The sequence below is a fragment of the Triturus cristatus genome, chromosome 5_1, assembly GCF_964204655.1.
Source record: "Triturus cristatus chromosome 5_1, aTriCri1.1, whole genome shotgun sequence".
Taxonomy (NCBI): Eukaryota; Metazoa; Chordata; class Amphibia; order Caudata; family Salamandridae; genus Triturus; species Triturus cristatus.
Window position 1 is genome coordinate 698,606,361 of NC_140587.1, and position 13,565 is coordinate 698,619,925.

Genomic DNA, 13,565 nt, shown 5'->3' on the forward strand with positions numbered 1-13,565 from the left:
GAGGGGGTCCCCTGCAGCTCGGGGCCCACCCGCACCGCGGGGGCTGCGGTGGCCTGTGTTACGCCCCTGAGGACAATTGCTACGTGATTTTATGCCAGCTTTATGTAATGTTCTGACATGCAATGTTCAGATCTTGCGTAGGGACAGTTTTAGCTGTTGTCAGCCTCCCGTACTAAAACACCATACATAATAAGAATACATTAAAAGAACTATACATAGCGGGACTTTAACTCATCCCTCTTTATCTGTTGGTCTGTTAAACTGTCATTCACGTGCTGCTTCCGCCTACCACAGCACGCACCACTTCAGCCGTTGACTCTCCTGCGCTGTAATTCACTGCCTTTCACATGTGTATATCCGACTAAAAGAAAGTACACTTAAGAGACGGGGCTAATGGGGCACCGTTTAATTTGACAATCTTTTTTTTCTTCATCTTTTTATTCATACATCTGATAGAGACTACTTGCCGCAGATTCTTTCACGTAGAATTATCCCCAGGCGTGAGACTGGATCCGGAAACTTTTTTTTTTGCCACAGCATCCCTGCGCACCGGGGGTGGGGCGACATCATGCAACTCAGCTCAGGCGTCGCCCGCGTACGTGACTTCAGCGAGGTCACATAAGACCCGCTCTGGCACGCCCACGTCAGTTTTTTCCTTTTTCGTGTGCAACGCGGATCCGATCCTTGCTACTAGCCTGTTAGGGCCCCTTTTTTCTTCCATTTCTTTTTGGTGGAACAGTGAGCGAATGCCTTCGGGCTTCAAAACTTGCACGGTTTGTGGGCGTCTTGTGTCAGCGACGGACCCTCACCTCATTTCTATGTGGTGTTTGTGGGAGGATCACGACACCACAGATTGTGCGGCGGGCCAGCAGTTGAAGCCGAAGTCGCGGCGGGAGCGCCGGATGAAACTTCTCTCCGCGCGTCTCTCCAGGTCGACGTCCTCCCCTCGGTCTGCTTCGGCAGACGGCTTCAGATATGGCCGTGGTAGTCGTCCTCGCCCTTCTCCGATGTCGCGTGAGCGTCTCTCCCTGGTGGGAAAGTGTCGCAGTTTGTCCCCGGGGACTGGTTTCCGGCCTTCCGGGGGCGTGGACTCTCCGCGGGGGATGCGGCCCCGCATGTCGTCCTATCCACCGTTTCCCGGTGTTGGGGCGTCGAGAATCCAAATGGAGACATACGTGGCAGCTTTGCAGGCCTCGCTGGCGTCTATTCCTCCTTCCTCTCCTGGGGCGTCGGCGGATCCCTCGCCCGGTTCGATCCAGGCTTGGAGGATGTGGTGCTGTTGGGGTGCGGCTCCTATGGGGCACCTCCTTCAGACCACAGCGTCTCTGCCTCGTCGCAAACGCCCGCGGGAGTCCCTGTCGTGTTGCGGGAGGTCGCCGGGGCTCGGGTCGCATTCCGAGCCCCTCTCAGTCCTTTGACAAGGTGGTCCTGTCTAAGGCCGAGGTGACGCCGCTACGGCGCCGGCAGTAGCTGGACCGTGCGGATCCACGGGGGTCGATGGACCCTTCTCGTCCTGCTCCGGGTCAAGGCTGAGGGAGGACCCCTCGTCCCTCTCCGGGCCCCTCTCGTCCCTCCCCACAGGCGGCTGCCTCGTCGGAGGGTGAGTCGGAGGTTGCATCGTCCCTGGCGCGACACATGGGTTGCCGAGCGATCTTCGCCTCATTCTGGGCCGTAGCTGGCGGAGGGCTTTGTGCCACTCCCCAGGCCCGTCTCGTTCCCCCACGCAGGGGGCTGCCTCGGCGGGGGTCGGGGTCATTCGAGCGCCGCCCCGGAGCCGGTACGGCTCTAGCTCTACTCCGGTCTCCACTCTGGTGCGGGGTGACTTGGAGGTACCTTGTCCGGTGATGCCAGATGGTGCCGACGTCCTGCCTCAAGCAGCGGACTCTACGGCTCCGCGCCGGAGTCGTACCGCGGATTCGTCTTCAGACGCTCCTTCTTCTCTGGATGCAGGCTGTATATTGGTGTCGTCCTCCCCGGAGACTGGTCGCCGCGTGGTGTCTTTCTCACCGGCATCGAAGGGTGACTCCCCGCCCTTCCTGAGGCAGAGGTGTTCGTCGGAAGAGCGGCAGGTCCCTCATTCTTCGGCTCCTACTGACTTCCAGGTCTGGCCCTTGCCCGCCCCGCTAGGCCTCGGGGACGGCCACCTTAGTTTGCAGCCGTCGGCCACGAAGGAGCTGCTTTCTCCACCGCGGGGCCCTACGGAGGCGGGTGCAGCCTTCGCTCACGCGGTGTCCACAGCTGTGGGCATCCTGCGCATGGGTGATCCGGTGGCTCACTTTCCGGCGGACCATCTATTGGAGGTCCTCCACCAGGGCTCTGGTGGGAGGGCAGTCTTTCTTCCCTTTGAAGGTTCGCTCCTTTCTTCCTTGACGGGGGCTTGGAGGCGTCCTGCCTCAGGGGACCCGGTGCCTCAGCATCTTCTGCACCGGCACCTCCCGGCACCACGTGACCCGGCGTGTCTTTCCCTTCACCCCTAAGCTGCCAGCCCCCTCTTGCAGACTTCTTTTCCTTCACTGCCGCCACTGTTCACTCCGCCGTCCCGAGAGGCCCGCTGGCTGGACTTTTGGGGGCGCAACGTGTTCGCCTTGACCAACACGGCCCTGCGGGCCCTTAACACCTTGTGTGTGCTGGCTTGGGCCTCCTCCGGTTTGTGGGACTCGGCTGAGTCTCTGGGATCTGCAGCGTCCCAGGAGTCTCTGGTCAGGTGGACTTACGGTATCATGCATTGGATGGCCGGGAGCTTGCGGCGTTTATTCTCCGCTCCGGACATCTCAGAGGTGCTGTGCCGGGCCATGGCTTCCTCAGTCGTTCTCCGTCACCATGCTTGGCTTCGGGACGGAGTATTCCCTGACAATATACGGGAGCGCCTCATCGACCTTCCGTTCGATGGCAGCCTGTTGTTCCATGCACTGGCCGACTCCGCCATCCAAAGGCTCTTGGCGGGGCTCCGTCAATCAATCAATCAATCAATCAGTGACATTTATATAGCGCACTACTCACCCGTAGGGTCTCAAGGCGCTTGGGGGGGGGGGGGGGGGGGGGGTGCCGCTACTGCTCGAACAGCCAGGTCTTGAGCTTCTTCCTGAAGGAGAGATGGTCTTGAGTCAAGCGCAGGTCAGTCGGGAGGGAGTTCCAGGTCTTGGCGGCCAGGTAGGAGAAGGACCTTCCTCCTGTAGTCGCTCTTCGGATGCGGGGGGCGGCGGCGAGGGCGTGGCTGGCTGATCGGAGGTGGCGTTTGGGAGCGTAGAAGTTGATTCGGTTGTTGAGGTAGCTCGGGCCTTGATCGTGTAGGGCTTTGTGTGCGTGGGTGAGGAGACGGAAGGTGATTCTTTTGTTGACGGGGAGCCAGTGCAGGTTCCTCAGGTGTCCAGAGATGTGGCTGTTTCGTGGGATGTCGATGATGAGTCTGGCTGAGGCGTTCTGGATCCGCTGGAGTCTCTTCTGGAGCTTGGCGGTGGTTCCGGCGTAGAGGGCGTTGCCGTAGTCCAGTCGGCTGGTGACGAGGGCCTGGGTGACTGTCTTCCTGGTCTCCGTGGAATCCACCAGAAGATCTTCCGTAGCATGCGCAGGATGTTGAAGCATGACGAGGAGACGGCGTTGACTTGTCTGGTCATGGAGAGGGAGGAGTCCAGGATGAAGCCCAGGTTGCGTGCATGGTCCGTCGGTTTGGGTGCGGTGCCCAGGGCGGGGGGCCACCAGGAGTCGTCCCAGGCGGAGGGCGAGGGGCCCAAGATGAGGACCTCCGTCTTGTCTGAGTTCAGTTTCAGGCGGCTGGTCGTCATCCACTCGGCTACATCTTTCATCCCTTCGTGTAGGTTGGCTCTGGCGGCGGCGGGGTCGTTGGTCAGGGAGAGGATCAGCTGGGTGTCGTCAGCGTAGGAGATGATGTTGAGGTTGTGCTGGCGTGCGATGGCCGCGAGGGGGCTCATGTAGACGTTGAAGAGGGTGGGGCTCAGCGAGGATCCTTGAGGGACGCCGCAGATGACTTCGGTGGCCTCTGACTTGTACGGTGGTAGGCTGACTCTCTGTGTTCTTCCGCCGAGGAAGGAGACGATCCATTCCAGTGCCTTCTCCTGGATTCCGACATTGCTGAGGCGCTGCACTAGGGTGCGGTGGCAGACAGTGTCGAATGCCGCGGAGAGGTCTAGGAGGATGAGGGCCGCTGTTTCTCCGTTGTCCATCAGGGCCCGGATGTCGTCGGTGGCGGCGATGAGGGCGGTCTCGGTGCTGTGGTTGGCTCGGAAGCCAGACTGTGAGGGGTCGAGGGATCCATTCGTCTCGAGGAAGGCGGCAAGCTGTCTGTTGACGGTCTTCTCGATGACTTTTGCAGGAAACGGGAGGAGTGAGATGGGGCGGTAGTTCTTGAGTTCGGTGGGGTCCGCTGTAGGTTTCTTGAGTAGAGCGCTGAGTTCGGCGTGCTTCCAGCTCTCAGGGAAGGTGGCGGTGTTGAAGGAGGTGTTGATAATGTCCCGCAGGTGGGGTGCGATGACAGCGTCGGCCTTGTTGAAGACGTGGTGAGGGCAGGGGTCGGTCGGAGATCCGGAGTGGACGGAGTTCATCATGCGGATGGTGTCTTCGGTGGTGGTCGGAGTCCAGGCGCGGAGGGTGGTGGTGGGCGGCGTTGCTGTGGTCGTGGCGTGCGTCGGTTGAATGCTGAAGCTGTTGTGTCTGTCCGCGATCTTGTTGTGGAAGTAGGAGGCGAGGGAGTTGCAGAGGTCTTGCGATGGGGTGATGTCGTTGTTTCCGGCGTTGGGGTTGGAGAGCTCTTTCACGATGTTGAAGAGTTCCTTGCAGTTGTGTGCGTTGTTGTCCAGCCGGTCCTTGAATGCAGTTTTCTTGGCGGCGCGGATCAGTTGGTGGTGCTTCCGGGTGGCAAGCTTGAGAGTGGTCATGTTGTCCGGTGTTGGTTCCTTTCTCCAGGCTTTCTTGAGGGCTCGGCAATTCGTCTTGGAGCTCTTGAGTTCGTCGGTGAACCATGGGGCCTTCTTGCTGCCGGGTCTGCTGGGTGGGGTCCTCAGTGGGGCGAGTTCGTCCGCGCAGTTGCTGATCCACTTTGTGAGGTTGTCGGCGGCCTGGCTGGGGTTCGCTGAGCTGGCAGGAGGGTGCTGGCTCAGGGAAGCGGCGAGCTGGTCGGCTGTGATCTTGTTCCAGCTTCTTCGGGCAGCCTGTTGCTGGTGGTTGTGGTTCGTCGTTCTTTTGAAGGTGAAGTGGACGCAGCTGTGGTCCGTCCAGTGGAGTCCTGTGGCGTGGCTGAAGGTGATGTCTTTGCTGGATGAGAAGACGGCGTCGAGTGTGTGTCCGGCGAGGTGGGTGGGGGTGGACACCAGCTGCTTGAGTCCGAGGTTGGCGAGGTTGTCGAGCAGGGTGGAGGTGTTGCGGTCGTTGTTGTTCTCCAGGTGGAAGTTGAGGTCCCCCAGGAGGATGTAGTCGGCGGAGCGGAGGGCATGCGGGCTGATGAAGTCGGCGATGTCCTCGCTGAATTGAATGCGTGGTCCCGGGGGTCGGTAGATCAGGGTGCCTCTGAGGGTGGTCTTCGGGTCGGTGTGGATCTGGAAGTGCAGGTGTTCGGCGCTTGTCAGGGTGTCGTCGGTGTCGGTCGTGATGCGGATGGTGTTCCTGTGGATGACGGCGATGCCTCCTCCCATCTGGCTGGCGGAGCGGTCCCTCCGGGTGATCTTGTATCCCTCTGGGATGGCGATGGCGATGTCGGGCGCAGAAGAGGCGTTCATCCATGTTTCCGTGAGGAAGGCGACGTCAGGAGCTGTGGTGTCGAGGAGGTTCCAGAGTTCGATGGCGTGTCTGTGGACGGAGCGGGTGTTGAGCAGGATGCACTTGAGGTGGTTGCTGCTGGTGTTCGGCTTGGCGGGTGCTGGAGTAGGGCAGGTCCGAATGCAGGTGAACTTGCAGGCGTGGCAGCTGAAGGGTCCGTGGGTGCGTCGTGGGGTGGCTCGGTGGCAACCTGGGATTCGGCCGGAGTTGAGAGCGATGAGGGTGGCGGCGGTGTACGTCAAGCGGGTGGGCAGGAGTCCTCGAGGGCCAGGGGTCCTGGCACTGGGCGCGGTCCGGGCGCAGACGGGCTTACCTTTGGCGCGCCTTCGGCGCACAATCGGCGCACCCGCTGCGCGTGACCGCTGCGCGTTCGCACGGTCGCCATTTATGGTGAAGTGCGAGGGGGGGCGGAGCAGCTGGGAGGCGGGAGCGGGGAGGGTACAGAATGAAGAAAGGGGCGGGGTTTAGCGGCGGTGGCGGGGAGCGGGGAGGGAGGAGACGGGGCGAACAAGGACAACAGGCAAGCAGGCAAAAAGGGGGAAAAGGAAAACAATATACAATATACAGCAAGTACAATTAGGGACACAATTCAGCAGAAACAGTGGCGCAAGGCAGGATAGAGAGCACAGACCACGCTGCTCGAGGCAGGGGGCGTGGTCTCGCGGCGGCAGCCGGAGCACAGAGGCAGGTAGTTGGGGGGCACACGCAGCAGCTGGTGGCCGTGCGGCGCGGGGGGTGTCCTAAACTAGGTCACTCGTCCTCCTCCGTCCCCTCCTCAGTGACTTCTGAGTTGGGTTGATTCTGGGCCGTCTTAGGCCGGTTGTTCTGGCTGTGGAGTGCGTCTTCTGGCCGTTTACGTCCTTTCTTGGGACTTTGTCATTGTTGGCTGCTGGACGGCCCTTGTGTTGATTGTGTGTGGGTTCTGCAGGAGTTGTTGCGCGGACCTGGCCCTGCTGCTTTGCTTGGGCTGCTTATCAAGCCTTCAGCTGGGGGTGTTTTTTCCACGTGGCTCTTTTGTTTTTCCTCTGCTGCGGAAGTTCTTCCAAAGAGGGTTCCCGTATCTTGGGACTTGACGTACCCTATGTGGGGTAGTGGTAGCTGTCATATAGTTTGCGCTCTGCTAGAGGGATCTGAAAGAAACACGTTAGTTAGATTCCTCACCTTAGAATATCCCCAGGCGTCAGGCTGGATCCGGAAAGATTTTTGTAGCAATACCCCTTGCGCGTCGCTAGGCGTCGTCTGCGGCTCCGCGTCCGTCGTTGGCATCGTGTGCCGGTATGACGTCGTCGGAGTACTTAGACGCCGGCCTCGCGCGCTGACGTCAGTTCTTCTTTTTTCCGCTCCAGACAGCGCCGATCCGGGAAGAGCTTACCCCTTAGTCAATTTTTGACTAAACTTTTTGACTCTTTTTGGTATTCTGTCGACTCCACTCTGGTGCCGGTAGGATGCCTGGATTTAAGGCCTGTCATCGCCTGAAGTCGGTGATGGATCACCATGGCCGGTGCCTTTACTGCCTGGGGGCCGACCACGACGCGGAGTCGGGCCCCGATTGTCAGGCCTTGACCTCGAAGGCTAGGCGGGAGCGGTCCCGTAAGCTTCTCGAGCTTCGGCACTCGGCTCCGTGCCGCTCAAGGTCCCGGTCCAGGAGGAGGTCCAAGGACCGGTCGCGGAGCTGCAGTCACCATCATCGCTCGTCGGGCTCGAAGTCTTCGGGTAAGTCGAAGCGATCAAAGAAGTCCAAAAGGCGACACCGCTCTTCAGACTCCCCTTGCCGGTCGCACTACTCGGCCGAGGGTCAGGGTGGTCCCACCCCCGTGGCTCCGCTGGAGCCGCGTCCGTCTCCATACCCGCTGGTCCCTGGGACTGACGCGACTCCGGCGGAGGTCAGTGCCTTCCTCTCGGCCATGAGGGGCCTGGCCCCACCGTCGACGCCTGCCGGCGCGCCTTCGGGCCCCGCGGGCTCGACTGGATGACCTCACGTGCCGGCGGCTCTGGCGCCGTGGATGACTAGGGTCCCGACGCCGCAGGTCCCCGAGGGATCCAGGCCTGGATCTCTGTCGGCGCTGGTCGACCTCACGGCGGCGCAGACACCGGTTCCACCTCCGGCGCCGTCTCCGGACGACGCATGCGGGCTCTGCAGTGGGACCTGAAGTTTCAGTGGGCCCAGCATCGAGGCAACCTGTCCGACCATGTCTTGATCTCGGAGGACACTGCAAAACGGACCGCGATTGGGTCAGCGGCAGATGTCTCTCCCTACCCCAACCGAAGCACGTAGTAGTGACGGACGCGTCCCTCCTGGGATGAGGGGGCCACATGGGAGAGGCGGAGATCAGAGGACTCTGGTCTCCGGCGGAGGCTCAACTCCACATCAACCTTTTGGAGCTGAGAGCGATCCGGCTTGCACTGAAAACCTTCCTTCCCTCTGTCCGGGGAAGTCTCGTGCAGGTGTTCACGGACAACACCACCGCCATGTGGTATTGCAACAAACAGGGCGGGGTGGGGTCTTGGACCCTTTTTCAGGAGGCTCTGCGCCTCTGGACATGGCTGGAACACCACGGCATCACCCTGGTGGTTCAACATCTGGCGGGCTCTCTGAACTCCAGAGCAGACGAACTCAGCTGCCAGTGCATGATGGATCATGAATGGCGTCTGAACTCGGACGTGGCGCAAGGTCTCTTTCTGCAGTGGGGAGAGCCTTGGTTAGATCTATTTGCCACCGAAGAGAACGCGCAATGTCAGCAGTTCTGCGCGTTGGAATTTCCAAGGCGGCACTCGCTCGGCGACGCTTTTCGTCTCGAGTGGAGTTGCGGTCTGTTGTACGCCTCTCCGCCTATACCACTTCTGCCCAGAGTGCTGAAGAAGATCAGGCGCGACCGTGCCCAAGTTATCTTAGTGGCTCCGGATTGGGCACGAAGGTTCTGGTATCCCGAGCTACTCAGTATGTCAATCGATCCCCCGATATGACTACCTCTTCGAGAGGACCTTCTGTCGCAGCAGCAGGGGACGGTCCTCCACCCGAACCTGTCCAGCCTCCACTTCCATGCGTGGAGATTGAGCGGCGGCAGTTGATGCCATTTGACTTGCCTCCTGAAGTCTGTGATGTCATTCTGGCAGCCAGGCGTCCCTCCACAAAGACGGTATACGCCTGCCGGTGGAACAAATTTGTGGCATGGTGCACAGCAAAGGCTGTGGATCCCCTTTCCGCCCCTCTTTCTGAGGTTCTACTCTTTCTTCTTTCTTTGGCCCAGCAGGGCTCTGCTTTGGGCACCTTGAAAGGTTATCTTGCTGCAATCTCTGCCTTCTTACGGCTTCCTGATCAGCCTTCTCTTTTCAAGTCCCCTGTTGTTTCCCGTTTTCTCAAAGGCATTACTCACATGTTCCCTCCTGTCCCCTTCGTAATGCCTCAGTGGGACTTGAATCTTGTTCTGACTCTTCTGATGTGCGCTCCTTTTGAGCCTCTTCACAATTGTCCCATTCGTCTTCTGACCCTGAAAACTGCTTTCCTGGTAGCTATCATCTTGGCTAGACGGGTGAGTGAGCTCCAGGGTCTGTCATCTAGGCCTCCCTTTCTTTCTGTCCATCCGGACAAGTTTGTCCTCCGGCCTCGTCCTTCTTTTCTACCGAAAGTGGTGACCCCCTTTCACATCGGGCAATCTGTCACGTTGCCCATCTTCTTTCCACCTCCGCATCCTTCAAAAGAGGAAAAGAGGCTCCACCGCCTCGACCCAAAACGGCCGCTGTCCTTTTATTTGGACCGCACCAAACAGTTCCGGGTGGACGACCAACTTTTTGTTGGATACGTAGGAGCTAAGAAGGGAAAAGCGGTACACAAACGGACCATCTCACAGTGGGTTGTGTTGTGTATTAAACTTTGTTACTCCTTGGCAAAAAAGGACCCTCCTGTTGGGTTGAGGGCCCATTTCACCCGGGCCACAGCGGCTACTTCTGCCCTGGGCCGGGGAGTTCCCTTGCGGGACATCTGTCAGGCGGCAACGTGGGCTTCACTGCACACGTTTGACAAGCAGTATTGCCTGGACAGCCAAGTCCGGAGAGACGGCTTCTTTGGCCGTTCTGTTCTCCAGGACTTTCTGGTGTGATCTTGGTTCGCAGACCCACCACCGGGGTTGGTATTGCTGGGGTATCTATTCTAAGGTGAGGAATCTAACTAACGTGTTTCTTTCAGATGAACAAGTTACTTACCTACCGTAACGATGTATCTGTAAGAAACATTAGTTAGTTAGATTCCTCACTGACCCACCCATCCTCCCCGTTCTGCGAACTGACATCTAGGGTTGAGGTTATCCTTTTCAGGGCCCTAGATTTTTTGGCACCAGTGTCGGTCTCTTGCATGGCTCTGCGTTCCTGGCGCGGAAAGCTATGTACAAGAACTGACGTCAGCGCGCGAGGGCGGCATCTAGGTACTCCGACGTCATTCCGGCGCACGATGCCAACGACTGACGCGGAGCCGCAGACGACGCCTAGCGACGCGCAAGGGGTATTGCTACAAAAATCTTTCCGGATCAAGCCTGATGCCTGGGGATATTCTAAGGTGAGGAATCTAACTAACTAATGTTTCTTACAGATACATTGTTACCGAAGGTAAGTAACTTGTTCTTCTGGCGTCTTTGGGTGCCTGTTCTCCATGTCCTTTAGGTAGGTTGATTTTGCTTCCTGACGCCCTGTGCGCGGCTGCTCGTAGTGGTGTGCCCGGGCATCTCTTCCTCTTCCTGCTCCTGTCCTGATGTCTGGAATGATCCTGTGTTCTCCCTTGCCAGGCGTCGCCTACTCGGCCTTTCTCGGGCCTCGGGCTGTTCTTCTTGCTCCTGGCGGCTTTGACTGCCGGCGCTGTTATGGCTGGCAGGCTGCTTTCCATCTGGAGTGGGTTCGCCTTCTTTTCCCTCGTTTCCTTGGGCCCTCTAGGCTTCTTCTTCTTCCGCTTTTCCTGTCTTGGCATTGGGCGGAAGCTATGTTGCCTTGTGGGGGAGTGGGGTGCTTCGGGCTCTCCGTCCTTGCCCTTGGTTCCTCTGCTGTGAGTGTCTGAGCCTCTTCAGCCTTCTTTCCCTCCTACATACCCTTGGGATCAGTGGGGTTCTGATGCGGGGGTACCCTTGGCCTAGCAGGGGCGAGGTTATACCTGGTCCACAGATCTGGTCCCCTGGGGGGCCCTCTATTCTGCATTGGCTGGTGGGGTCCTTTCGCAGGCCCTCCTTCTCAGGGGGTATGGCTAAGGTATCTATTCTACATGAAGGAATCTGCGGCTAGTAGTCTCTATCAGATGTAAGAGTTACTTATCTTTGGTAACGATGTATCTGGTAGAGACGATTCTAGCCGTAGATTCCTTCACGGCCTGCCCTTCCTCCCCTATTCTGCGAGGACCCTTGGGTTGGTCTTCGGTACTTGCCTCCCGGTGGGGGGCTGTGTCTCCTGTGAGTGCCTTCCTTGTTCTTGACGGGTGGCTCCGTCTGGGGGTGGTTCATTCTTCCTTTGGTCCTTTGGAGGATGGGGTTCCGGTGCCCTGCTGCTCTGGCTACTCCAGGTTTGGGGGGGATTGCTTTCTATCCCTGTCCTCCCTCCCCTCCTTCCCTTCCTTCCATTGCTATCCTCTGATTAAGGGTCATCTGGCCTTGTCTTGCCCTTGTCCCTTGTGGGTGGTTGCCCTCTAGGTTGGGGAGACTTGGAGGTTGGTTTTCCCTGTCTGTCTAGGGACTGGTCCCATTCCTTGCTCAGGATGGGGGGGATGGGTTTACTACGTGTGCCATGACTTTTACGCATGTTCTTTGCCTCCGGGGCACAGGGATGGGAGGTTGTCTATGTGCTGGCAGGGTGACTGCACAGGTTTCTGCTTCTTCTTCTTCTTTCCCTGCCCTTGGGTTCTGCGGTGTTGGCACCACTCTGGTGGTTTTGTTCGTCACCATTTCTTTCCAATTTTTCTGCTCTTCGCACACTGTTCCCATGCTTCCACAGTTTTTTATCTGGTGGTTCCGTGTTGTGGTGCGGAAAAGTTCTCCAAAGAAAACTGACGTGGGCGCGCCGGGTCTTATGTGACCTCGCTGACGTCACGTACGCGGACGATGCCTGTGCGGAGTCGCGTGATGTCGCCCTGCCCCCGGCGCGCAGGGATGCTGTGGCAAAAAAAAGTTTCCGAATCCAGTCTCACGCCTGGGGATAATTCTACGTGAAGGAATCTGCGGCTAGAATCGTCTCTACCATATACATCGTTACCGAAGGTAAGTAACTCGTACTTATGTGGTTAAACTGTGTCAGGGTACAGTAATTTCATTGTGGGCAGTACCGATTCTTTGTGCCAAATAGAATAATATTTTCATGTGATGTGGATTAAAACAATATTTTTAAAAAGGATTACATTTAGGCGGTGCTACTCTTTCATTTTCTTTTAACTTCTCAATTATGTGGCTTATTCTTGCAATGAAAAATAACCATGCCCCAGTTTGCCACGGTAAAAACTGTTGGCTTTGCCAACGCTTCCTGTTTTTGTTATCCATGAAAACAGAACAAGTTATAAACTAATTTCGTTATTATCTGCTTTCTTCTCTTTCTTTAATAGTCGAAAAGGGCCACTTTCACAATACAACGACTGGCTGACTAAGATGACAAAGTGCGAGGGTATTTTGCGTTTCGTGAATGCATACAAGTAAGTAAAACGTGGTTCATGAGTGACGCTGTGTTTTTTTTAAAATAACTGCCATATTTTTAAATAAATGCAGAAATAAATACATTCTGTCGCTTCCTGCAAAAACATAAAAAGTCAAGTAGCCTGTCATTCTCGTGATATGATGTATAATCATATATCTGATAGAGACTGCTAGCCTCAGATTCCTTCACGTAAAATTATCCCCAGGCATGAGACTGGATCCGGAAACTTTTTTGCCACAGCATCCCTGTGTGCCGGGGCGACATCACGCGACTCCGCCCAGGTGTCGGGACGTCAGCGAGGTCACATAAAACCTGCCCCGGTGCACCTATGTCAGTTTTATTCCTTTTCTGCGTGCAACACGGATCCGATCCTTGCTGCGGGCCTGTTAGGGCCCCTTTTTCTTCCATTTCCTTTTGGTGGAACAGTGTGGGAATGCCTTCGGGCTTCAAAACTTGCACGTTTTGTGGGCATCTTATGTCGGCGACGGACCCTCACCTCATTTGTATGTGGTGTTTGGGGGAGGATCACGGCACCACAGATTGTGCGGCGTGCCAACAGTTGAAGCCGAAGTCGCCGCATGTCTCTCCAGGTCAAGTGACTTAGGCGCGTCAGGGCGGGTCTTATGTGACCTCGCTGACGCCGTCACGTACGCGGACGACGCCTAGTCGGAGTCGCATGATGTCGCCCCGCCCCCGGAGCGCAGGGATGCTGTGGCAAAAAAGTTTCCGGATCCAGTCTCACGCCTGGGAATAATTCAACGTGAAGGAATCTGCAGCTAGAATCGTCTCTACCAGATACATCGTTACCGAAGGTAAGTAACTCGTACAACTCAACATGGTTTACGCAAACACCTCGTGCTATATGAAGGAAGCGTTATGCGGTGTGTTGTAAAGAAGCATCCAATAGCTGTCTATGATGAGCAGGAATTGTATACCTTATTCTTCAAGTTATATCACATATGGCCCACAAGCCAGCAGCACAGACATGTACGGGTAGTGTCCCTGATGAAGGCTGAACAGCCTTTCACTCTACATTCCAATGCTCTACTAAATACCCCTCTACTACATTCTACATTCTTGAGGATTACATCACATAACATGTGTATCAGTGTTTAACTTTAACAGAACAAACTATAATGCAC

General features: G+C 57.1%; 1 protein-coding gene across 3 annotated transcripts in view; it reads left to right on the forward strand.

The window, feature by feature from the left end:
- The window catches only part of PRKDC (protein kinase, DNA-activated, catalytic subunit), a 2,754,228-nt gene that overhangs the window by 2,504,063 nt on the left and 236,600 nt on the right, over nucleotides 1–13,565 (forward strand). For all 3 annotated transcript variants that reach the window (XM_085605657.1, XM_085605658.1, XM_085605659.1), the window contains one exon: nucleotides 12,335–12,421. In XM_085605657.1, the coding sequence (XP_085461783.1) occupies nucleotides 12,335–12,421 (87 nt within the window). The remainder of the gene's footprint in view (nucleotides 1–12,334; nucleotides 12,422–13,565) is intronic.